The sequence below is a fragment of the Gambusia affinis genome, linkage group LG01 (assembly GCF_019740435.1).
Source record: "Gambusia affinis linkage group LG01, SWU_Gaff_1.0, whole genome shotgun sequence".
In the NCBI taxonomy this organism is placed as follows: Eukaryota; Metazoa; Chordata; class Actinopteri; order Cyprinodontiformes; family Poeciliidae; genus Gambusia; species Gambusia affinis.
The window spans coordinates 22,339,867-22,367,278 of NC_057868.1; the positions used below are offsets into that span (position 1 = coordinate 22,339,867).

The window sequence follows — 27,412 nt, forward strand, 5'->3', positions numbered from 1 at the left end:
CATATGTGGTGTGGAGCACAGATAGCAGTTCACCTTATTTATCAAAAGAAACTTTAAGTTATTTTTGGCTTAAAGGAGTCCAGCAAGAAACTGTACATTTTCTACACCCATGCTGAGAGACGAAGTATATGAGGTTTACTTAGAGAATGTTCTCACAGAATTCGTTCTGTGAGAACAGTTTCTTAACATGGGTAGTTTTCAAACCCCCAAAAGCTTTAATGACATAAAATATTAAAATGATTTTCTTTTTTTTTTCTTTCTTTTTTTCTTATGGTGAGGGATCTGTGATCCTGAGAGCCAAGTGCCTGTAGAACCTTTGTTAAGTTGCTTTGCATCATTGAGGCTTTGATTTCACTGGTTCTAAGAGGGTCTTTTGGCAAAACACGAACCACAACGGAAGTATTGACGTTGGATTCACTTCCGCACAAAAATAAATGCTCAACTTAAAAGGTGATCGCTATTATTATAACTGTTAATTCATTTGAAGGCTTTTCACATCATGGAGGACCATATTGTGACCTGCCGTCCTTGTGCCCACGGATTGCCTGTGATGTTTAGCGGCCAAGCAAGAAAGGATCGACAGTTTAGAGAGTTTCTCTCTCTCTCTCTCTCTCTCTCTCTCTCTCTTCTCTCTCTCTCTCTCTCTCTCTCTCTCTCTCTCTCTCTCTCTCTCTCTCTCTCTCTCTCTGTCTCTCTGTCTCCCTCTTTCTCGCTCTCTCCGCTCTCTGGATGACAGGCGGCAGCAGCGGTGGATCGGCTCGTTAGTGCGCTCGGACCGAGAGATTTCTTTGCTATTTCTCTTGTGCGCTCTGCTTTGGTGAACTCGGGGGAGATCAGATGGGGATTCCAGGATGGGGTCCAACACACCACGACCACCATCACCATCATCATCTTCATCATCATCATCATCAACGGCTCTAGACTTTACTTTGTTCTCCGCTGCGCCGGATAACGAGGAGAGCGCACTGAAATAAAAACAACGTTTCGATTAAAACTCATCGGCTTCCGACAAGGGAAACTTTCTTTTTAATAGATTTGGGTTTATTCTAAGGGCGGGTTGGAATGGAGGTCCAAACTTTCCTGCTGTCCGGTCTTGCTGCGCTCTTCTTCGGAGGGGATATTTTCACCAGGTGAGACTGTTTTTGCCTTTCTTGCAGGTGTTCTGTTCTTGTGTGCAACCGAGGGCTCAAGCATTTTTTTTCATAATAACACGTTGAGATTAGGTACGTACTAATATAAAACTGGAGACGACCACTTGTCAAACTGTGGCAGAATGGAGCACCTAGATACATTACATCCAGATGGTTTTAATTAAAAATATCCCTTGCAGTGAGTCATATATTAACATTTTAAGGAATTAAACAAATACATCCTTATCTTAACTTAACATTCCCATGATAATGTCTGTTTATTTTCCTCTTTGCCTGTGGCACAGAAATCTATTGTAATGTTTACATAATGCATGTGTTTTCCCTTTTTAAATGGTGGTAAGTAGCAGGTGAGTGGGTGGTGTCTGTGTGCAGCAGGTAATAGCAGCATCAGGCTTCCAGGCCTGTTCAGGAGAGGTACATTATGTCAGATAGTGCAGAGATACAAGGGATTAAGGAAGGCCTCCCTGTCCAGGCATTCCTCAGTAGGGAAACATTTGACCGCTCATGTTTCAGGAGTTAAAGGGAAAGAAAGGATGATATTTTGAAATAAAAATCAGGACTAGCCGACCAAATATTCATTTTATGTTGAAGCTGTAAAGCGTAAACTTCTGACAATTGAATCTGTCACAATTAAATCACTTTCAGAAATTGAAGTTCTCCTAATCTGTGCATCTAAGTAAAATCAGGTGTTATAGTACTTTTAAAATTGTACCTTTATAGGAATATTCTCCACTCTTCAACCCATATATTATCACTAAACTCGCTCAATAAAAGCAACCATAATCAGGCTCCTCTGCGTCCCCTATAGCACTGTGCTTCTGGGTGCCTCCGGTGTAAAAAGGACAAAATGTGACTCCATAGCTTAGCTTTGGGTGAGATTTGGGGCAAATCTCTGTTGTTTTCCCTTCTGGCTCCTCCGCCAGCAGAGGGAGTAACCACTGCTGTAATTGGATTTTCCTGCCTCCAGTCACCACTGCTGTTGTTATTATTTTGCTCTTGATACAATGCAGCGTTGCCATTTTTTTCTTGGCACCTCATTATCTGTCAGCTTTCTCTCTCTCTCTTTTTAAGACACACACACACGCACGCACACGCCCACTCCCACACACATTTACACATATTGCCATTCCGCTTTTTGTAGATGAAAGTAGCTTTGTTTCCCTGCACCCCCTCCGTCTCACTCGGACCAGAATTACTCAGATTCTCCTTTTAGCTCCTCGTTTATCTGTTTCACTATTTGTTGCTTAGCTAAGTTATTCCTAACCACCTTTGGTGTTGCGTGAGTTTCACAGTTTTTCTCTCCAGCTGAGGTGTCTTTTATGCTTTGCTGTAATAAACACTGTCTTCACCTAGAATGCCTTGCAAAAACATTCTGAGATTCCACTTTGACACAATACATCCACAGACATTTTATGTGTTATTGAGATTTATTTAATTTAGCAGACCACCACAAAGTAGCACACAATTCTAAAATGGAAGGGAAAATGACACTGGGTTTTGTAAGTGTTTAACAAATAAAACAAATGAAAAGGGTGACATGTATTCATTGTCACCTCCCTTCACTCTGATACCCCTAAATAAAACCAGCTCCAACCAACTTGCCTTTGAAAGTACTATGATTTGGAATGTAATCCCAATACAAATGTCCTGTGAAGTCCTCAGATGAGTGTTGGAAAACATTAGAGATGACAAAGGAAGATGGTATATGGGATAAAATTGTGGAGCTGTCTAAAACAGAGCTAGATTCTAAAATATACCATAGGTTTTGAATATTTGACAGCTGAAAATGATTAACAACAGGCCTACCGAGACATGACCATCCCCTTTATTTGACAGGCAAAGTAAGACTTCATCAGAGAAGCAGCCAAGAAGCTTATAGTAACTCTAGAGGAGTGGCTCATGTGGGAAAATTTGTTGAAAGAACACCATATGAGGCACAACAACCAAGTAGAAAAAAGTGATCTGGTCAAATAAAACCAAAATGGAAGGTTTTAGCAGAGGCAACACTGTGTCCTGTCCTCACACAATCTTGTCAACGAAACATGGTGGTGGGAGCGTCATGCTCTGCGGCATGTAACAGGACAGCTGGCCATAGTTGACGGGAAGATGAATTGGGCTAAATATTGAACAATCCTGGAAGAAAAGCCTGTTAGAAAACATGAGTCTGCGGCTGAGCCTAAGATACACCCAGATCTAGTATCAATTTGTAAAGATTTTAGCCTATTAATGTACTTGAATGGCCCAGTCAAAGTCCATACCTGAATCTATTTTGGAATCTTTTTCAAGGCTTAGAAAGAAAAGAAATCAATGTTCACAGAGACTCTGCATCAAATCTGACTGAGGTGGAAATATTTTGCAGGGAAAAATCATCTAAATTTTGAGTCTCTTGAAAGCTGAAAACGTAATGTGATAGTAATGATAGGCCACATACTACAGAGATCATTTTATCTAAGACGAGCCTTTTAGCTAATTTTGACCTAAAAACTTTAATGAACAAACTGATAGAGTGTGTGGGCAATCATGTTATTGCATAGCATAAACTGCTATTCTGAGGATAGCAGTTTAGCTAATATGCTAATGAAAGCTAAAATTGAGTATGTTACAGTAGGCCAACATGCTTCTAATAGTCTACATATTATCCTTAGTATTTTTGCTAGCTTTAGCTTTGTAGCCAATTTTACTTCAATAAAACAAGATGCCATCACCGTGTGGCTAGTTTTAATTAGCCACTTAGGGTAGCTAATTACTTTGCTATCTAATTTCATGGGAATCCCAACTTCAGCACAGAGCTACACACACGCTGGGAATCCAGAGAACAGGTTGAAAACAAAGAAACTCCTAGTATTTACTCACTTCTCTAAAAGAACTCAATAAGTATCAGCACAATGGATTTGTTTTGTTCTTGCGTGGAAAATACTGAGCTAACTCCATGGAGATACATACAGAACTTGGCCAGACAGAAAAGAAAGGAAGCCTGCTCAAAGCTGGTTTCAGTCACACATATGAAGTAATCCCATCATGTTTCTGCTATCTTCTCTCAAATTTATATAAGCACAAACTGAACTGACATTATAATAGTGCTTTTTTTGTGTGTGCATGGGGATCAATTAGTAATTTTATTAGGATGCATTTCCTCAACATTAAACATGAGAGATTTTAATGATGGATATTACTTACAGCTGTGCTTGGTAGACAAGAAAGCAAACCAAGAAATGAAACACAAAATCTTTGAAACTTCCATGTTCCAACTCTTCTTAGAGTATAACTTAATTAATAACCACCACTATCCCCAAACTTTTATCCTCATTAGCTGTAGCTGCAGAAAAACAAAGTTTCTCTCAGGAGTTTATCTACTAGAGCTCTCATGTGCAGTTGTAAGTGTTGAGTCTGCACTCCTTTTAATAAGTGGACTTATTTCAGCTGGTAGCTCAGCAGTAAGACTGGTTTCTGGTCACGCAGGCAGAACCTGGTTAGTGAATCTAAACTTTAAGTAGGACAGACTTGCACCAGACGTCATTTAGCACACAGGAACATGATTGCAGTCCTGAAGTGAACAGTGTGGGAACTTGACAGATATTCATGGCATAAAGGTCATATTTATTCAGAGCTTTAATGATGTGTGTAATAAAACAGGGGCTGCTGTAGTGGCACAGGGGCAGAGCACAGCCCACCAAGGCCCAGGCCCTTGGTCCTCGGTGCGGCCATCGCAGGTTCGAGTCCCGACCTGGTCACATTTGCCATGTGTCTTCCCATTCTCTCTTTGCCCACTTGCCTGTCTCACCACTCTCAAATAAAGGCCACCAGAGCCAACAAAACTTAAAAAGAAGAAAAGCAGGATTGGGTAGAAAAGATGGAATTTATTGCAGATCTTCTAATCCACACAGAATCTAAATTATAGAAGCAAATATTTGTACAGAGCTCACTTTCAACAACTCTTTCTTGGCTCTTTATTCTGTTGATACACCAAATTGTCTAACTATTGATTTGAGCTGAAGTTTTCCTTCTCCATAATGAATCATGATTATGATGTAAAGCACTTTGAAATGCCTTGCTGCTGAAATGTGCTATACAAATTAAACTTGATTTTGAAATTTGATATGATTGATCCTAATGTAAAACAGCTAATTATGGCTGCATCAAAATGTGGAAACGAACAGCTTTACCATAAGAGTCACTTGGATAGAACAAAATGAGCCTGTAATTTTACTCTATTTGTGACATGGCATTAAGATATTATACAGAATATACTGGGAACTGCTGGCCACTCCATAATATTTCATTTTTGTATTTTTCCTCAGTGTTTCTTTTACTCGACCAATAAATTTGTCTCCACAAGACATTTGGATGTTACATATTCAGATGTTAGAGGTTTACCAATTCCCCAAATGGTGTTGTATTTGGAGGTTTCATCCTTATGGAGCCTTCTGACACATTGTTAATGACATTGTAATTTATTTCTCACCAAAACCAGAGAGAAGCGAGCAAGGTAATGTGTGCTTTTGCTTTCACGCACATGTTGTACATAAAACCTGGCCACAGGATGTGATTCCAGAGGCTTTTATCCCAGCCACTTAGTGTTGATCATCCTGGTCTGTCAAACTTGTCCTTTAAACATGCACCTAGGTGACTCTCCTGTCCCGGCTAATCTGTATGAGAGGCTGAGTCAGCAGATAAATCCTTGCTACCATAGCAGAGAGAACACTTCGCAATAACACGGGGATTTGCTCGTGTTGCTCTGACTGCATGAACTGCCTCTACAAAGCTCCGATCTCTGCGATGGCTTCAGGGTTAGTTGGTACAGCCACGTCTCAGTGCCTCTAAAAGTCTCCCACTCAAACGAGGCCAACGCATCACACTTAAAATGGGAAACAGTTTGCGGGAGTAATTTGTTTTGTGTGCACTGGTGGCTTCTGAATGACTAAATGCATGCTAATTATTTTATTTGGCATAACGTAAAATGCAGAAAATCTACCATATTCTCTTTTAGGTCATAAAAAAGCGGTGAATTTTTGTAGTGAAAATGTCTTACTGTGACAAGGCCAGCAGTTTTTAATTTGCCCTCTGTGTCATCCTAATCCTATATATCCCTGCAGGGTTGATTTCCTGAAATGTGGAAAAAGTAGTGACATTGGTAAATTATTTATTCAACACCCAAAATGGGTTCTGCTTTATGATGTCTGGCAAAGGAAGACATTTGGTGTGCTTTCTACGGTGAAATCTGCTATATCACCACTGAAATGATCACATGTATTTTGCCTGTTTACTTACTGAATAAGTGAAATGAAATTTAAATGGGATCTGGTTCTTTAGTTTCTTTGAAAGCCACAGAACATTAGCTGGTTGCATGTGAGGCCTGTGGCACAAATTGATCTAGTTTCCAACAGAATCTCTGTTGCAGCCCAATCATTTGAAAAGCTTGTTTTAGCATTCAGAACAAGCAGGATAATTTGGGGAAACCAAGAACTGGCCTCAGATAAATGATTAGCTGGAAACAATATCCAACTTTTTTGATGGACAAGGACCACTGGAAAAAATGGTTTGTATAGTGCTGCTTATATACTACTTTTACTTTTGTGGATAACACTTTCTATTTTTTTTTTAAGCATTAAGCTTTCAATATAGACTTAATGGATTTTGAAGTGTGTTATAGAAAATGATTTTGTGAAAAATGATCCAGATCAAGTTGGTCCTGATTATTTTAGTTTCTGAACTTGAGATGACCAAATGTAGCCCAGATTCCCTGTAAAATGCATCTTTAATGTATTACCCAGTAGGATGTCTGAAAACCTGACTCCAACTTCAGTTTTATAATATTCCCTAAGCAATAGTTTTTACACTGAACACTGGGTCGCTTGTGAGGCGGCGCCCCCAGTAAGAAGCTGTATCACCCTGTGTGGTGAGCCGCAGCAAAATGTAACTTATATTTCCTCAAGTAAGTACATAGAGAGATAAAAAAAAAGGTTATTAGTTGATCTCGATGCAAATAGTAAAAATGTGCCGCCTCCTTTCCTTCCTTTCCTTTTTTTATTTGTATAGCACATTTCAGCAGCAAGGCATTTCAAAGTGCTTTACATCAAATCAAAAACAAAAACACAATGCAACATAGAATCAACAATCAAAACACAACATCAAGTCAGATTCCGTCAATAAATTTGTAATTGATTATGTTTCAAATACATCTCTAAACAAGTGGGTTTTTAGTTGAGATTTAAAGGAAGTCAGTGTTTCAGCTGTTTTACAGTTTTCTGGAGGTTTGTTCCAGATTTGTGGTGCATAGATGCTGAATGCTGCTTCTCCTCATTGGGTTCTGCCTCAAACACATGCAGCAGAAAAGATTAAATGAGAATTAAAATATAACTCACTATAACTTTTAAATTATTACAATGTAGCTTAACATGTAACATTTGCATTTATAAACCCGGCCTGTGTAAATTGAGGTGCCTCAGGTTCCCAAGCAGGTAGGAAGCCATCAGCACTTTGGGTCACAGCTGAGTTGGCGTTTATCTTCATTATGAGGGGCATGCCTCGGACAGGTCACCAGGTGATCACATGGCGCTTGGTTCTAGTTGCATCTAAAAGGGTTTGGCTCTAAAATGCAGTTAGCGATGCCCTTAGATTTATCCAGTCGTCTGTAGACGACCAGTAACTGGCAAAACATATTGTCTATGTCAGCAGAATTTAGATGAGTAAGGCGGGTCAGAATAGTTATCCAAGATTCAAGACACAATATTTTCTGCTGTTTTTTTAGTTAAAAAATTGTAACTCCATTTGAATAAAACAAAATAAACATATACGTTTTGTTGATCGGAAAGTCCCATGTTTATGGAAAATGAAGAAACGCTTGTATACAGTCTTATGAAAAAATAAATAAATGATTGAACCAAAAAAAAAGATGTTTATCTCATTAGTTCCAAGGAGAAAAGGCCATGATAGTCTTTGAGCAAAATTATTAAGAGCACCTTTGGTGAAAAGAGTCAAAGGCAGCTCTGCAACTGCAGGTTGCAGACCCTGTTGTGTAGATGTAAGACAAAAAAATAAAGAGAAGAATATTTTATTAATGGGTCCAGAGTTTATGCATCATCCATTGTCCCTGTCATAATGAAACTCAAGGAAGGACGACCATCTGCACTAAGCAGCTGTGGGGTGAGAGGGAAAGGACACAAACAAACACAGACTCACCAGGCCAGAAATACCAGCGAGGGGAAAAGAAAAATTACTGCAATAACAGAACATTTACTAATGTTAGACTGCATTTGTATTTACGGTATTTTGCTGATGTCTTGTTGATAGGCATCAACAAGATCAATTTTTTGATGCGCATGTAAAAAATGCACATTTTCGGTTGATCAACTTGAAAAAGTCGACAAATCTCTTGGCAAAAGTAATAGAGTCAGTGTGTGTACAGTTGTGTGCAACATTAAAACACACATTAATTACTGCGAAACTGCGAGGGAGAAAGCAGAGGAGAGGCAAAACTTGGAGGCTTGGATCATCGAGGCCGAACTCAGAGCATCTTCATCTCCAAACTGCTAAGTTGGCGTGGTTCCACAAAGTCCACAGCATGCAGGCAAAATTTAAGGGGCTCGGTTTCTTTGGAAACATGTAGGTAGAGTAATTTATTCATACTTATGTCCTCTGTGCATGTACATCCGACAACCTACTCAAATGCATATTTAACATATGATTCTTTTAACCGTGAATAGTAACACCTGGCCCTGCGACAGACTGGCGACCTGTCCAGGGCCTCTGGCCTGGAACGCAGCTGGAGATAGGAACCAGCAACCCTCCCGACCGCATTAGGGACAAGGGTGTGTAGAAAATGGATGGATGGATGGATAGTAACACCTGCTCAGGTGAAGCTGTCTCTTCAATGCCGTTGTTTTCCATTTTGTCAAGTTGCAACCATTTCGTTTGGACTTTTAGGGACACGGCGACGCAGAGTAGTGCAAACAGTAAATGTGAAGTGGACAGGAAATAACGGATGGTTTTCTCAGCGACTCTTAGAAGTGTTTCACGGTACCTAAAAGCTTAGCACAGCTACGAAGTGGCATTTTTGTCCTCTTTTTCTTTTTTCTTTTTTTTAAAGCTAAATATCCCTCACAGTGGACGTTGTGACCTGTGACCAAAAATCTAAACAACTCTTGGCTCTATTTAAAAATGTAGCACAAATTGACCAGACTAAGAGAGAAATATACGTTTTTGTTTGGATCGGAACATTTTAATCTGCAGCTCTGGTTGTTTGTTCGCTGACGACGTCCGGCTGAATCTCCTATGTCCTGTGTTTAAATCCGTCCATCTCACCCAACTACTCAAATTCAAATCCCCTGCTGAAGAAAACCATCCCCATAGCATGATACTGCCACCGCCATATTTCACAGCACTCCCTCCTTTCACCTACAATTATACACTTCCTTGTGCTGGTCTGTTACTTGAGACATGAGACATTAGAAACATGTTCCAGAACATTTATTACTTACTCTCTTTATAAACCTTACTGTAGCCTTTAAGAGCATGAAATGTCTGTATTACACGGTAAAAGGGGAGAAAATTAGGGACAAAACTTTAACATGTTAATTTTGACTAATTATGTAGATTTAAACACAATTAAATACAATATATATATATATATATATATATATATATATATATATATATATATATATATTTTTTTTTTTTACGTAAAAAAGGTTATGGAGTCATCATATTTGCGTGCTTCTGGTCCATCCGTAAGTATGAAGCACAACTATAGCTATGGGTGACAAAGCCGCCACTCTTGGCACAATGTAAGTTAGTTTTTGCTTCAAAAAGCAATCTGATGGGACACTGGAAAAGACTATTGTTATCTGCAAGTTGTGCTAAGAGGAGTTGGCCAATAAGCAAAACCATTCATGCCTAAAATAGTAATGCGATGCTAAACACATTTCAGCAAGCAACAACGTCCATCCCCAATGCTAATGTCTGCACACTCTCCACATTTGGGAAGAAGTATTTTCGAAAGAAGTGATATGGATAATCAAGGGTTCCTGAAACTCTTGAAAGCTGATTGGATATAGTGACAATTTGCATCTATCTGATGGTTGAAAGATAAAAGATTAAGAAAAAGATAAATTCATAAAAGATTAAGAACAATACATATCTTTGTAGTTGAGCTCATATGCCTATTTATTCAATAATTTAACAGCAAAAAGAGTTTTTGAATGGAAGATGTTACTTATTTTATCATTATATAGTTTTTGATTAAAATGTGATTCGTTGCGATTAATTACAGACCCCTTAACTAACTTGATGAAAAATTTTAACTGAGTCCCAGCACTTCATAAAGTGCAGGCAAAACCAGTGCTTTGCAAAAGTATTCCTACCCGCTTTACATTTTTGCAGCAACCACAAAGTTCTGATTGTTTAATTGAGATTGTTGTGTTTACAGATTAATTTCTGTTAATCTCATGTTTAATGAGCAAAACAAAAAGGTTTAATCTGTATCTACAATAGAATTACTTTCTATTTCAGAGGTGAAAAATACAGATTATGCATCAATATGGAAACATTCCTCAGTTAAACACTAAATATTTAATAAGATGCCCTCATTTTTTCCCCCCACACAACTATATATTTGCTTTCTGTTGATAAAAAAAAAAAGCACATAAAAAAAAATGCCACAATAAATTGTGACTCTGGTGCAGTGCAAGAGAACCCCTTTTTAATTTATGCTTTGGTACAACTGGTGGGCTAGTAATCGTAGGGGGGCTGCCGCTCCACTCGTGTTCATCTAACTGTTAGTGCTAGTATATAAAACTAATTAGCTCACCAGCGCGTGAGGCACTTTACGTTCCCAAGCAGACTCCATAAATTTGAGAGAGCCTGCCACTCTTTGCACCTCGCAACCCCCCTCCCACAGCCCCCCCGGTCTGTTTAATGTTCGCTCGTAAACAGACGGCGCTTCGAGATGGGAGTGAGACATTTAATGAAAATAAAATAAAAAAGCAGGAGCATCCGCAACTGAACATTCACCACTGTTTGCTGGTGAAGAGCTTCAAATATTTAGTGAGCCCCAAATCAATCAAATTTGCAACCTGTGTGTGCCTCGTAGCAGAATACACAGACGTTTCATTATCTTTGAGAATATTGAGGCTGAAAACTTCACGCTTTATTTCCTCACACAAAACAGCATATTAAAAATTTGAGAGATAAATCTTTAATTAAATCAATACTGTGCATGAAATTTCAATAAATAGCTAGTTTCTCATGATATGTTACGATTTGCCTCTGTAGTACTTAGAGCTGCAGAGGCTACAGATCTTGATGCAGCCACACGGAGTTCGACTCCCTTCCTCGGCACCTTTGCTGCACGTCTGCCCCCTTCCTGACGGATTATTGTCTTATAAAGGCCTCCAGTGCCCAAAAAATTTTTCAAACAAAAAAATAGACAATCTGGTCCGAAGGAATGTGCAACTGGGTAGGCTAATTTAAAAAAAAATATTCAAAATGTGTGTAAAGACAAACTATATTTTTAACAACAACAAAAATGTGCAGATACCAGCATAAATGTTATGGAATGCAAATAGTGAATACGTGTTCAAATACCAGGTTTAAGTGAACTCTTATTGAGTCTAACGGTTTCTGGTCTTCCTGAGGAACTGATGCTCTGATCGTTTCTATGAAGCGCGTCAGTCTCAGTGCTTATGAGAGTCCACTATATGTAAGCCACATAGAAACATGAAAGTCCTTCTCAAGGACTCACTCTCCTTAGACTTTGCTATGTCATGTTTCTACCATGGCAAACCTCTCCTTGCTTTGTGACTGGATAGGCAAATATTTCTGTGCTTAGATGTGGAACTGTAATTCAGGGAAAGTGTGCTGTACAACATATTCACTGTTGGGGATCTAATATAAACGCATACCGCACTTTTAAGATTTTCATTTGTTAAAATGTTTGAAAACTACATCAGAGGTTTCTTCCACTTCACAGTCATGACCTCCATTGTGTCATTATCACATGAATTCCTCATAAAATGCAGTGAAGGTTGTAGCTGGAATGTGACAAAGTCTTTTCCAAAACATTGTACTGTGTAAAGTTGATGAGCGTAGGAAATAAACGTCTTTAATAGAATGCTAAAGTTCTAGTAAAACATATTGTTTTCCAATTGCAGTGTGGCAGGTTTCAGCAAAATTCTGGGAGTCACAATATGTTTTGTCTTTTAGAGGCACACACACACACACACACACACACACACGCACACACACATCCACACATCCACACACTTCCAGTGCCCGGTGTTTTTTTTTTTTTTTTTTACAGAGGCATGTTTGACCTTGGCATGCAGAAAATTTCTTTAAGAAAAAGCTCTTAATTTCCTGATTTAGAAGCAACCAATCAGTGAACCCCCCCTAAAAAACTGGAGTCACAGAGTGATTAATTAGCTCGTGAATGCTCCTGTTTTTACTATTATTGCCAGGCTATAAATATCTGGTACTACAGAGTGAAGCCTCAGAGAAAAATCTTAATGACAAGACAAAAAATATTGTATTTTTCCACAATGCTTCTGTTTTATTGCGGCTTTTCTGTGGTGCTTAGCTCCCCTATGTGCTGCTTTACTCTTCTCTCACCTTCCCTAAAAATGTCCACTGCTATTTTAAAGGTCACCAAATGGCTTTTCACTGTTTGTCAATAAAATCACCTTTGATAAAGCGCCCCCTGTGGGGCCTATTTTAAAGACAATGCCAGGACTGGCCTTTGTGGCTTTAAATGTCAGGGAAACTTGTATTCACTGCATTCGTTTAGTCCACAACTGCTGGTTGTTTGCGTTGAAAAGACAGAATTGTGTGTCTAATGTGTTTCCTCAACTCAGTGTTTATATAAGTAATAACAGTACAGTCAGAGAGAAAGAGAGAGAGAGCGTGTCCTTAATGCATTTCTCTCTTGGTCTTTTGGAGTACAAACCTGCCACCTAGTGGCTTTGAGATGTGAACATGAAATGCTGGTAGCTCTGTTAGAACTGTGTGTCTATATGGGTCTCAAGGAGGGGTGGGGCCCTTTAAACCATTTAAAAATGTTAATTTCACCCATAGTCCCTTTCTGGTTCATTTACAGAGGAGATAAAATGTGCCGGGCACAGCTTGTGTTAATGTCTGAGTGTGTGGCATTTGAAAGCTTCAATCTCCGCAGCAGCCTGCAGATGGACACATGTACGCAGTGAGAAAAGCAACAGACTTAAAACGGGCCTTAATGAATGGCACTTTTGGATATAAATTCAGTGACTTACGATGAGGTATTGCGCTGTTTCAAAAGATCAACGCAGACACAAATCGAGATATAATATTTTTCCCCAATGATGCAGTTAAGTTAAATATTTTAATGTTTTATTGCTTTGTTAAGCTGCAGAAGTCTGCTGTAATGTCGGCTGAAAATTTTACCTGCTTGCATCTGAAGTATGTGAGAAACCAAATTACTACAAAGTGTGTTTGTGGTATAGCATAATGTCCTGATTCACTGATTTTCACAATGCTTTCAGGATGTAACATCTGCAGCAGGGCTCTCCAACCGGCACCTTCCAGGCATTGGATCTTAGTTCCTTTTTCCAACAGCTCTTTGTGACTTTGGAAAAGTGATGAAAAGCAAACTAATGCTTTTTGATGAAGATGGAATATTTAATGCAGATTTTGGCAGTTTTTCAGCTTTTTATGTAATGATTACATTAATTACTGTTACAGAATGAGACTACAAGCAGACACAATATTTTTTTAATTGATTTTTTGTATGACCAGGTTGGAAACTATATCCTTTTTTAACCTTTTTCAACAGATATCTACATTATAGAAGATATCTCCATCCTGTTTTTTTTGTTGTTTTTTTTTAAATATGCTTCTTTAGTTTAATACATGAATATAGAAATGAACAGCACATTAAATTCAGCAGATATTTTTAAAAAAATAATACAAGTTGTTTTTTTCCAAAGGTCAAAGCACAATTCTGCCTCTAAATGAGTTTTATTTTGCTGGACTGACGGCAAAATGCAAAGGTTGCAGATTCCTGTCCTATACAGAAGCATCTGTAGTCAGTATTAAAATTCAGACCAAGTTTGACCAATCTATACGTTCTTTACATATAGTCACATCTCAAGCTGGTGGTTCTAATACCAAATATCCCAAAAGAAGAATTGGGAAATGTCCTTTTTCATTTAAACACAGGAGCTCGTGAGTTTATACATAATAAACCTCTCTTCAGTGTTTAATAATGCAGTTACTGTTTTATCAGTTCTAAATATTGATGGACAGACAGACAGACAGACAGACAGACAGACAGACAGACAGACAGACAGACAGACAGACAGGGAAATTAGTTTGAACTCTTTAAATTTGTTTGAAGAGTTTTTGAACTCTTTTAAAAACAGGGAAATATGTGTGTAATTTAACGTAAACTTTAATTTAGAAGATCACCCGAGTCATTTTTTGCCAAAAGTGATTTATTTTTTTTTTTGTGCCTAAAATATCTTTGGAAAGTAAGAGGTGGTGATCTTTTTTATTTTTTTGACAAAATCTTTTTGGCAAAAAAAAAAAACAACAAACAAACAAAAAAAAAAACAACTTATAATTTTAGAAATGTGATGATAGTGAGGTCTAAGTGACCGAAAAATTAATTGTACAATTTTTTTTTTATGTCTTCATGAATTTATGTCTGCATTGTAGAATCCTCCGGGACCTGACATGCTGGGTGGAGAGTCAGACTGTCCACACCAACGCTGCATGGTCTTTTAACAAAACACACACACACACACACACACACACACACACACACACACGCACACAAGTATACACATACATGAGAACAGAGTCAAGATAGCTGTACAAACTTTTAGTTTCAGATTGGGTTTCCCATCATAATAAAAAAAAATATGCTAAACTCCAATGAAGATGGAAAATGTGACAAGGCAAAAGAACAACAAGTTATTCTAGCTCCGCTCGAGGACAGAATGAGAGAGACTGTTGGTCGGGAGGCTAAATCGCCTTCAATCTTGCACTCTTTTTGCCGGTTATGTTTGAAGGCTGCGCAGGGTATGAAATGCAGAAATAAAAGGATCTTTATTGATTTGAAATGCTGGAAACCAGGGCATATTTGGTTGGCATACGTGTTGCATCACCTCTTTCACAAAAACACACCCCGTAAGCGCTCTGAGTCTCTGTAATTTCTGTAGCTCTGAATGACAGAAGATTTTTTATTTCTGTATAAATTCTTTGTGTGTTTTTGTTTATTTTGTTCAATAATGCACCAACTGCAGCAGCTTCAAACACTTGGAGATTTGGACAGATCACTGCATTCGGTCTTATTCATCGCTCCATTTAAAAACCTGCATATACATTTATAATTTAATATTTTTGTTGCAACTACTGATGTTTAAATGAATGTGTTGTGCTGGGTTTGTGTAATGATGGAAAAGATGGAGAAGTTAGCCTAACAGAGTGCTTATTTGCACTGTGTTTTAGATTTTTTTAAGCCACTTTGGGGGGACTTTAAAAACATTTACTCACTTTTTGTATGCATGACAATTAGATTACTTTCTATATTTTATTGTATTTTCACCATTACAGTGACATTTCAATGTCATCACGCTATTTCTTGGAGTACTAAACCTTTGCCTTCCTTTGCTTTCAAAGCCTCTCCAGCTTGCTGCATTTAGTGCCCACTCATGTCTTGACCTTTAGTGCAATTAACTGCGAAATGTTCTTGCAGTTCTTTTTAATTAGCTTTACTTTTTTCAGCCGTTTGTTTATCTTTCCTCAACCTGTTGGAGTTGAGGGGAGATATCTGCAGGTCGCGCCCAAGTCCCAAACAAATGATCACTCAAAGGGAGGCTGAACGGTGGACGTCCTCCTGGGTTGGCCGAATCCGCTTACTGCTTGTGAAATATTCAGTGTTATTGATGCCCCGACTATGGAGTGAAAGTGTTTATTTCTGACCTGTTTTCATGAATGTACCTAATATTTTGACCTTTTTCTTTCGAATCTGAATCTGATGTGTTTGCTGTTTGTCTCTTCAGGGCCATGCTGAGTGACATTGGGGACTATGTAGGTACACGCATTGAAATATCCTGGTTACCTAACCTGGATGATTTAATGAAAGGCTATGCCAGAAATTTTCGCCCTGGGATAGGAGGTGAGTATGAGATCTAGGGCTTGTGGTGTTGGGTTGCAGTTCACCCCCTCACATTTACCGCCATCCTTAGCATAACCCAAGCAACAGAGCACGGATGTTTGCGTCTGATTTTCCGATTGAACCGTGTCCTTCTTTTACGTATTTTTCTTGCTCCACATTAAAGCAAAGCTATGTTTACTTCATGCAAATGTACCTGCTTTAGTTTTCCTAAAAGGCAAATCGTCAGCTAAGGACACAAATTCATTTGGTACGAGAGGCTTTGCTAAAGGGATTATGGAGGATGACGGCCCTCAAGGACAAGCTGCAGAGCAGCGGGGAGGGTTGGGGGTGGCATGAGCTTCGCAAACCCCTCTGGAGATGTTGCTAAGAATGGCTGCTAAATGTGAAACATCCAACGACCACAACGATAGATTTCTCAATCTCACAGCTTAACTCAGCTGAGCCGAGAGTCGACAGTGTGGGCGAGGAGAGCTGCTGGGACCACATACACCGTCCTGTGCACCGCACCTCTGCGGAGACCCGCATGCCGTCTCCACGTTTATATTAATGTGAGATCATCGATGTGCCAAAACAGTTCATCCAAATGCAAGGGCTGCCCTGACCATGGAGGAATCATGTCTGTTAATCTTGCCGATCCCCTTCATTCAACTCCACCGCCAGTGAGGAGTCATGTCTGTAGTGGAAACATGAGCGCGAAAAGAATTCGGAATGTTTTGCAACTGGAAGGACATTTCCAAGAATTTTGTGTTGGAAAGCAAGTCCGTCTTTGAACTGCTTAGGGAATAAAGTGCTGACAAAGAAATTCTTCAGCAGATATCTTCAATTCACTAAATTCTGCTGTGCTGGTTTGAGTGACTGTAGGTTAAGCCAAAAGTTTACTTTAATAAAAAAGAAGAAAAACAGTCCTCATCCTTTCGTTGCAAAACATTTTGTGAATCACATTTGTTCATTTGTCCAACTGTCTTTATTTATGTGTGTTGCCTCCATTTCAGAAGCTGTTTTGGGGGAAACATGTGTCACCTGCAAATGGGCAGGATAAACTTGCTAAACTAGGGCTGGACAATGAATCAATAACAATTTATATTGTGATAGACACATGATCATTATCAGTAGGCAATCGATCAGATAGAATATTCAATATAAAAAATATTCACTGAAATCCCATACAGAATGGGATTTAGCTGCTCAACCTCTAAATGATGAGGTATGCAAGGTTGGTGGCATCCACTAACTCACTCTCTCTTTGGTTACCTAGCAACTCAAGTCTGAGATCAGCTGGAGGAACCGACAGTGGACTCGAGTGGTTGCTTGCAGATATCTGCCATTTTAAACACAAAACAAAACCCAGTTCAAGCAAATTATTTACTGCTTGGGTCAGGATTTCTTGTAAGCTTCTCCATCAAAATGTTGAACTGACCTCCAACATCAGTCATTTATATACTCAGAATATTTCTTTACTTAAACATAAATAGACACATCTCCTTCTATATAGTCCCAGAAATGTTGCCATAAAAGCTCTCTGCTCAAACCCAAAAAGGATTTCACTCCCAGTAGATATTATTTATTGGACTTACATGGCTGGATTTCCTGTGACTAGTCTTTAAGCCCAATAAAAGACGTACTTCAATGCGGGTGCAAACTGACACATGGTCAGCATGAAAACATTGTCAGACCCTTTTTGTACTCAGAACATGTAGAGATGAAACTGCGAAGAGACGAAACGATCAGCCACCCCATCGATGCAGCTGGAGGGTGACAATGAAATCTACAGCAAAAGATTTTAAATGACAAAACAGCAAAGCGATACAGATGCAGAAAGCAACGAAAACGGCTCCATTACTGTCAGGCTTTGCAGCACATTAAGCAACAAAGGTCGGTGCCTCTACCGAAAATATCCAGGTCATATAGATACACGACTAACATAGGCTTTTTAAAAAAATTTTTTTATCTCTGCTATGAAAGTGTTCATAAAAATTGCAATTTTTATCATAAAAAATAAAGTTTGTGTGTAGGTTGTGGAATATATATATGTGCGCTGGTGTGCTAAGCACTCCAGACAGAATTACTCTTACATAACATGGATCTTACACTATAATAATTACAATTAAAACAAATTATTTATTGCATTATCTCAACTACCTCTAGTTACTTTGCCGTATTACTCTGCTGCATTAAGTCACTTCTTACTAATACTCCTGATTATGGCCGACAGACAATAGAACTTTGTAGAAATGGCTTTGGGAAGGTGTTGAATGATGTGGAAAAGCACTGTATGATTCCTTAATGTTCAGCAAAAGCAGCCTTAGCGCTGTGCATCAGTGAGCCCCCCCACCCCTGCAGCTTTCACGCTCCAGCGTCTGATCACGCAGGCACACTCCACACTAATCATATGGCGAGCTGTTTAGTGAAAACACAACGCCGCACATGTGTTTGCGTGCGCGTGCGTGCGTGTGCGTCTACGTGTGTTTGTGATGTGAATGTTGTCTGAAGCTCACTCTGTGAAGATCCATGAGAGCTCCGTGCTGTTTGTAAATGCCCACAGTGTGATGCGCTGCTTAGCGTGGTTAAACTGGATAATGCTTAATCTTCAGTGCTCCGTAGGAGCGCTCGAGATGCGGGAAGATGGTGGGCGGGAGAGTAAATGAAGTGAGGATGTGAGGGAGTGGATGGAGTCGGGCTGAGCAGAGAAGGCGTGTGTGTGTGTGTGATTGAGGTGGGTGTGCCTTGTTTTCTCACTCTTTGCTCTGCAGGTCCACCAGTGAACGTGGCCATGGCTATCGAAGTGGCCAGCATTGACCACATCTCTGAGGCCAACATGGTAAACTACAGAATATCTTCCATCTTTCCACACCGACTTTTCAGAAAGCCACAAAACCCGGCTGTTTTCACCTAGACCAGAAGTTTTCTAGTTACTCCCAGATGTTTCCTCTTCTTAATCAGCTGTGCCTGTTGTCTGTCTCACTCCATGGAATAGCATTGGAGGAGTTTGTGTGCATATCTGTGCACTGATTAAAAAGCAGAAAATTATATCTCAATTTTTCATGGTTCACATTAAAGAGTCTGTCAATGAATTGGTTAACAAATTTTGCAATTCCAGTTAACTAAAACCACTGTGACATTTGTTGTGGATGGTAAATCTCCTTTGTTCTTGACCTCTTGGTGTCAGATTAGCTGTTAGCTTTACTGGAGCCTCTAAAAGACAAACAGAGACAGTGTTATCTACTTTAATTAAGACATAAAGTAGTCATATGTGCAACCGCCACCTTTTGTTAAATGTTTTGAAATACATTTTAAGGTTTTCGTATGACCATTATTTGTATTGCAGGTTCATTAGTTTCCTTTTCTCTATTTTTTTATTGTTATTTTCTGCTTTTAAGTTACAGTGGGTTTGTACAAGAAATGTTTATGTTTAAGGGTTTGAGAAAACCATCGCGTGGGTTGGAAAACAATCAGAAAAAAGATAAGAAGAATAATTAATCCTAGAAATCACACCAGAGTCGCACGATAATACATTTGAGCATCCAGCCAAGTACCAAAACAAACCAAAATTACTTCTGTAAGTCATTTTTTTCATTCAATGACATCTCAAGAATAGCAGAGATTCATTAATAATTACTGTATTCCACTTGAGGATGTTCTCTCTTTTTCTTGGCATACTGCTTTACTTTCATGATTTACTTCACTCATTTTTTATTAATCCAGCCCCTGTGCTTTCCTCTTGTGAAAAGTTTAAACAACTTTTTCAAAGAGGTCTAAACACACATATACACATATATGGGTGACTGTGGCTGTATGGTAGAGTAGTTGTCTTGCAATCGGAAGGTTGTAGGTTTGATTTCAGGTTCCTCCTGCCACATGTCGATCTGCCTCTGGGCAAGGCACTTAACCCCAAATTGCCTACCAATCTGCCTATCGGTGTATGAATGTGTGCGTGTTTGTGAGTGCGAATGGGTGAATGTGACTCTAGTGTAAAGCGCTTTGAGTCGTCAAAATGACTGGGAAAGCGCTATATAAGTTCAGTCCATTTACCATTTATGCAGTCATATGAGGAATAATAATTATATATAGGTAAATAAAATAAATCCATTGAGTATACTTCAGTTTTTAATTCATGTAGGTTTTTGATTAGTCCTAAGCTAAGGCAAATCTCATAACAAAGGGAAATACATCACATTTAAAATACATGTAAAACCCCACAATTGAATAATTTAGCTTTTCGCTTACCTTTTTTTTTTTTTAACCCAAAGTTGATATTTAAAACAAAAAAAAAAGTGTCTCCCATACCTTTCTGTTTGTGCTGGTAGGAATACACCATGACAGTGTTCTTGCGGCAGAGCTGGCACGATGACCGCCTGTCCTACAATCACACCAACAGGACTCTGGGACTGGACAGCCGGTTTGTGGACAAGCTGTGGGTACCCGACACATTCATCGTCAACGCCAAATCCGCCTGGTTCCACGATGTGACGGTGGAGAACAAGCTGATCCGCCTGCAGCCCAACGGAATCATTCTGTACAGCAGCCGGTAAAATAAAACAATAATAATAATGAAAAAAAAATGAAAAAAATGTGCTTTGGTTTCTCTGTCTGAACTCTGCCTTCTCTGTTGAATTCCTACCTCTGATTTCTAGCATGAAGGTTGTGACTAGGATGAAGAAATGTTTTGTTTTGTCCCTAGAATCACTTCAACAGTAGCGTGTGACATGGATCTAACTAAGTACCCCATGGATGAACAGGAGTGTATGCTGGACTTAGAAAGCTGTAAGTTCACGTCTACATGTCCTCGCAAAGGAAAAGAAATACGGCAAACCTCTATGTATTTTATTATGATTTTAGCTAATCAACTAACACAATGAAAAATGCTATACATAATAAAAAGTGTGGCGTGCATTTGTATCTAGTAACCAATTGAGATAAATGCAAATTTGTAGTGATATGCGGCAGTCAAATCTCAACTTAAAAACAATTTGTAAGACTTCACAACTGTTGTCCGTAGACTCTCCTGCAAATTAGATTCAGCTTTAGTTGTTTTGCAAAAGCGTATGAGGAAAAACATCAGACCAAAGACGTATCTCTGACAGATTTGACCAGCTAAAAACCTTCAGTTGTCACGGCAACTGAAATTGTGCTGTAAAATATCCCCTCAGGGGGACTTGGATCCAAATCCACACTGGATTTTTCTGAATGTTTTCAAAAATAAAAGTTTAGGAAGCAACACATATCTTTCATGCACAGCTTTGTGTTATTATATCACACAAAAATAATCATAAAGTCAACTGAAGATTGTGTCTGTAACTTGACAAAATGCAAAATAAAAATAAAAAGTGAAGATGGATGGAAACAATAATTATCTTAAAGAATGTAATCTTGTTCAAAGACCATTGTTAGGAAAATAACACTTGACATTTTAAAATGCCTCACGTTAAGACAACCTCACATTTCATGCCTGTTTGCCACATGTTCCTTTTGTTCAAGATGGCTACTCCTCAGAGGACATTGTGTATCACTGGTCGGACAGTCAGAAGCACATTCATGGACTGGACAAACTGGAGCTCTCCCAGTTCACCATCACAGACTACCGCTTTGTCACAGAAATGATGAACTTCAAATCAGGTGAGAATTTCGTTCCGTTGTCAGGGTTATGTCTGGCCTTTTCAATTTCTGGTTTTCGGCTAACTCCTTGCGTCTGAAAACTCTACGGAGTCTTTCAGAAGTCAGATTTTTTTATGCTTTTTCTTTCAAAACTCACTCACCTCTGTGGTCATATTCAATGCATAGAAGGAATAAATGAAGACAGACTTGCTGTTGAGCTTTGAAGGAGATTTTAAAAGATGATAGGAGTTTCTGCCAGGAAAATTCAGTCTGTTGCACTTTATGTCTGACAACTGCAAGTTATCCGACTCTGGGCTCCATCCAGCAGACAAGCCTTCCCTATCAGCCCTGCTGCCTGTGAAGAACAATAGAGACTTTCCGTGATGGATAATTAATTCCTCCAGTTCTGCAATTAAATGAGGGTGTTTTGTTTTCTGTTTCCCAGCGGGACGTTTTCCAAGGCTCAGCCTTCGCTTCCAGCTGAGACGTAATAGAGGCGTCTACATCATCCAGTCTTACATGCCTTCCATACTGCTGGTTGCAATGTCTTGGGTGTCCTTTTGGATCAGCCAATCAGCAGTTCCAGCTCGGGTAACCCTAGGTTGGTGTAGAGGCCTATTTAAATTTTTAAGCGTTAATTTGAGCTACAGTTTTGCTGATGTTGGTTTCTGGAACATCAGCTGATGCACGTGACATTTTTTTTTACTCTGTTTTACAGCTTTATAAATCTGCAACAGAAAATCTGCAGCTATCCCAAGCCAGATGAATAAAAAACAAAAGTGTGTTCTCTTTATCTTTTAACATGAGGCACAGATCATCTGTTAGGGCAGATCATATTGAGGTCATATTGATAAAATTCATCACCAAAACTGTCCAAGTATTAACTAACAGCGGTCTCTGCAATCAGTGAGTGCTTCTTGACATAAATAATTTGGAACGACTTTTCAAGTTGATGTAATTGGCAGCATGCAGATAAAAACTGCTGTGATTTGATTGATTAAAAAACAACAACAAAACAATTTAAGCACACAACTGTTTGTTGACGGTTCTTTTTATGTGTCCCTCAAGAGTCTAGGCCCAAATAAAAAGCTTTGGCAATGTGTTACGGTCTTGTTGAATCTAAATCAATGTAGATTCAACAATGCAGATACAAATTTTGCCCAGTAATGTATGAATGTGGTTAATCTGGATTCTATGTCATAACCCTAATGCAATCAGGTAGGTGTATAAAGTGGAAGAAGAATGACAATTTTCAATGTATTTTGCAAATAAAAATCTAAAACAAAAGTTTTAGATTTATTTGGCATTGAAGCCCCTGAGTAGACACTTTGCACAACCACCTTTCACTGCAACCGCAGCTGCACCTATTTTGGATTATGTCTTTACAAGCTTTGGGCATTTTTTTCCCCCATGCAGACAAGCACAAGCATAGTGAGGATAACAGAGTTTGGGAAGTTTAAAAAGTTTGCTTCACATTATTTTTTAATGCATTTGGACAGCCTTTTCTGCAGGTCAGAGCCTCAAAAACTCAATATTTTAGCTTTAACTCTAAGTCTGTTTTTTATTTTTTTCCAACAGGGATCACAACCGTTCTCACCATGACTACCCTGATGGTGAGCGCTCGCTCCTCCTTGCCTCGGGCATCAGCCATCAAGGCACTGGACGTCTACTTCTGGATCTGCTACGTGTTTGTGTTTGCGGCCCTCATCGAATATGCCTTCGCTCACTACAACGCTGACTACCGGCTCAAAGAGAAGGCCAAGGTGAAGGCAAAGAAGCTCAGCTCCGAGGTAAGGAAACACTCTCGTCATGTTGTCCCATCAGAGGAAGATAACAATGCCTGCTTTCGGAGGGTTTTGACAGTAATGAGCACGTCTTTCAAACACAGACTGAGGCGGGTGGCTAACCTCACTGCTGACAAGCATCCATCCCGCTGACCTTCAGCAAGACAAGGAATCTCTGCAGAACAGAATTGGAAAATAGATGATTTCCCTACAGAGATTAGCAGTGATTCTCGTCTTACTGTCAGCTTCTTTTGTCACAGATGACTTACAGTACTTAGAGAGTAGCAAACACCACTTTGTGGAAATTCCTTATGAATACAGATTACTTGTATTTGAGATGAGAGATGAGATGACGAGGGAACCAAATTAAACAGTCTGAGGCGCTTGCTTATTGTCTCCTCTAAACTGAGCTAATCGATGGGAGAGGCTGTGATAATTAACCATTAGACTGAGCCAATTTAAACAGAGGACTACTTATCATGAATAGAAAGAAATGTAAAACAATTATTGCAAGTTGTTAAGGTGTGTTCATTACAAATTTTTGTCAAAAAATTTATAAAACCCAGAAGAAAAACAGCAAAATTGTTATAGAGACAATTTTGGATTCATGTGTTGATTTTTTCCATGTTACTTTAATATAGGTCAATTATTTCTGTTAATAGGTGCAGTGTAGTGTAGGTCTTTCTTTAATATTGTCAATTAACAGAAACCCAGAGACAAACAGGTGAAACTGTGCTGGTAATATTCATAGAATATAGAAAATGTAATGTATGACCCCTATCTATGCATAGATAATATTTCCTTTTAGTACATCCTCTGGTACCAAGAACACTTAGTGCTGTGAAAAGTCCCCCAGCATCCTCTAACAGATTACATCTGCTCTCTTTCAGACAAATTTTAATATCAGACAACAACAACAACCCAAGAACAAATATGTTTTTCAATTAATGATTCTTTGTTTTGAGAAAACGTGGAAAACATCTGCTTCCGGCTTCTGCAATTTCATGATTTCATCAACAGGGAAAATGTACTTTTCCGCTTTATTGCCAAGGGCTCGCGGGCTCTCAGAAATCTGAAAACTGATCAAATGGCAATATATAACAACCTAACACACAACACCCTCTTTAGCTATTTGCTTCGGCTTATGACTGTAAAGCATGACATGTGCTTTGCATGTAAAATATCCTTGCAGCACATTTTGTGAGGCCCATTGGAATTTACAAAATCCATCAGTGAAGAAGAGTAGCAGCAGAGTTGAGTCAAGCTGTAAATGAAGGTCATGGAGGTGAAATCTATTCTTTCTGCCTGATTTTAAAAACGCACTGGTTTCCGAAACAACCTTTCCCCTCCCTCTCCCCCCTTGTCTTTACAGTCGATAGTAAAGAATGGCAAGCAGGCGATGGTTCTGTTTTCCCTCTCGGTTACCGGGATGAATCAGGGAGTTGTCATTTCCAACCGCCAGGGCCGAACGCAGCGCTCCGGCAGCGAAATCCCCGGGGAGGGCGCCACGGAGACGCCGGCGCCAAGTAGGAGACGGTCGAGGCCAGCGGAGGAGAGCAAGGAGGACAAAAAGTGTTGCTCCAAGTGCGTCTGCAAGCCCATTGACGCAGACACCATCGACATCTACGCCAGGGCGGTGTTCCCTTTCACGTTTGCCGTGGTGAACGTGATCTACTGGGTGGCGTACACGATGTGAGGAGGTGGCAGAACGTCAGGGGCCTGCCATCGGAAGCTGTACATAGGAAACTGCTGAAGTTGTGACATTAAAATGCTGGCAGAGTGTGCAGCTGACGTTCACTGCAGGCTTCAGCAAGAAAGAAACTTCAAATGAAAAGAAGTGCATACTGTAAGAGCCTGTGAATATAGAAATGTGGTACTTAGTGGGAGTAGTTAAGAGTTTAAACTGTTAGAAGGACACAAACGATGCTTCATTATAAAGACAGCTAAGGAAAGTTTAAAGGCACGTTGCTTAGTTGCCCGTTGGAGGTTCACAAACATATTAAGATTTGCATCCTGCTAGATGAACGCCACGAAATACCATAAGTTCTCCTCAAAAAAAAAAAAAAAAAGCACAGTTCCCCTGTCCCTCTTTCATGAGCTGTTTGCCATCTCAACAACGTAAACACCTCTCAGGCAAGAGGACGACAAGATGAGGTGCACTGCTATTCTGCATGGCTGATAACTCATTCCCACTCCTCCCCCATTACTACCTCCCACCCCACGCTTTCTTTTTCTATATTCTCTGTCCCTCCACCCATTTTTTTTTTGTTCATTTCCACATTTAGGACACAGTCTGGAGTGTCTTATCTCCTCCTGCCAGTTCTGCCTGTTTCCTTGTTATTAAAGGACTTCTACCGCTACCACGTGCGTTCGTCTCAATCTCTCTCCTCGCTACAGATAATCACATGGTTGTTAAAGGAATTGTTGTCGGATGTGATTTAAGAAACAAATTAAAATCATTCCTGGCAGATGTACACTTGCACAACTCAAAAAAACCAACCAAAGAACAAAAAGCTACTTCTTTGGGATTGTGAATAAATCACTTTTAGATGATTACAGGTCATGGTTGTTGTTCTGTTGCACACTTTCTATCCTCGTCTTTCCATTGAGGGAACTGGGAAATTGATTTGAGGAAATTCTTGGAAGAGGAAACCCCACTTGTCTTAGGCCAATTGTGACATTCTTTGAAAACCATGAGCTACGCACAGTAATTTCCATAAATACTGAGTAACTTACAGCTGGGCGCTGAAACGGCTTAATAAACATTATATACCAGTGGGGTAATCATCAGTAAAAAGTTATGTAAAACAAAAATAAACCATTTAATGTCATAGTGTTTTGGGTGTTGGGAGAAAAATTGGTGAAGTCTCTTCAGCAATGTCTCTTCATTACCCTGCGTTCAGTTGCTATGCTAAACAATTGATGTGCCAGGAAAAGGGTAGTGGTGTGCGACTTGGCGATACCTGATGCTGTGTCCCAACTGGAGTTTCTGCAGGACACTCATGTGTTTGACACGTACAGCTAGTTTTCACTTACTTGTGCTGGCAACGTTTTGTGTATTTTATTTGGCTGGGCTAACGGCTAGCATATCAAAAATAACTGAAAAAGTCCTTCTGCTTCATAAACAACTAGAATCTTAGCTTTCTTTGGTGGCTCCAGGGATTCCTGTATGAGACCTAAATAGCTTAAATATTCATAGTTTAATCATAAGTAACAAGTTTAGCAGTCACAGCGAAGAAGCAGGAGCAGCCAATCCAGTGTCTCTTTTAATGTAAATGTCACTGTCAATTGCTAAAACTCCAGACTTGTTAGATCAATAATGTAGTATTCCCAAAACAAGTTGCAATAAAAAAAAAAAAAAAATGCAGCTCAAGTTGCAGCTAGCGAAGTTGTAGCATGGTGACATAAAAATAAAACTAGGAGTATTAGGAGTGACTTAGCTTCTGATCATTTCAGGACACCTATACGACACTTAGTATCTAACCAGATAATCCCTAAAGAGCAAATTTCTAGAAGTAAAAGATTCAATTGAATTAATTTATCACTGGGCTTGAAACAACAACCACATTGACAGAAAGCATTTTTATCTTCTCAGTGCCTCCTACAAGAGACGAACACTCTTACCAAAGAGAAACACTGTTGAACTGGAATGAAGTAAATAGTAAAATACTAAAAACTATTTGTGTTCATTTTGGTCTATGTTGTTTTTGATGCTTTTAAAAGCCTCTCTAAGCCAA

At 39.2% G+C, this 27,412-nt stretch overlaps 1 protein-coding gene across 2 annotated transcripts; it reads left to right on the forward strand.

Moving 5' to 3' along the window:
* Positions 1-683: 683 nt before the first annotated feature.
* gabrd (gamma-aminobutyric acid type A receptor subunit delta) lies at positions 684-26,035 on the forward strand. Of its 2 annotated transcripts, none has more exons than XM_044117095.1 (9): positions 684-1,130; positions 16,184-16,299; positions 19,050-19,117; positions 20,604-20,824; positions 20,978-21,060; positions 21,775-21,912; positions 22,337-22,492; positions 23,470-23,681; positions 25,138-26,035. In XM_044117095.1, exons 1-9 carry the CDS (start codon positions 1,063-1,065, stop codon positions 25,369-25,371), a joined length of 1,296 nt encoding a protein of 431 aa, XP_043973030.1. In that variant the 5' UTR covers positions 684-1,062; the 3' UTR covers positions 25,372-26,035. The 2 variants fall into 2 exon arrangements, with proteins under 2 accessions (XP_043973030.1, XP_043973024.1); XM_044117089.1 differs by having other exon boundaries at positions 686-1,130; positions 25,048-26,035.
* The last annotated feature ends 1,377 nt before the right edge of the window (positions 26,036-27,412 follow it).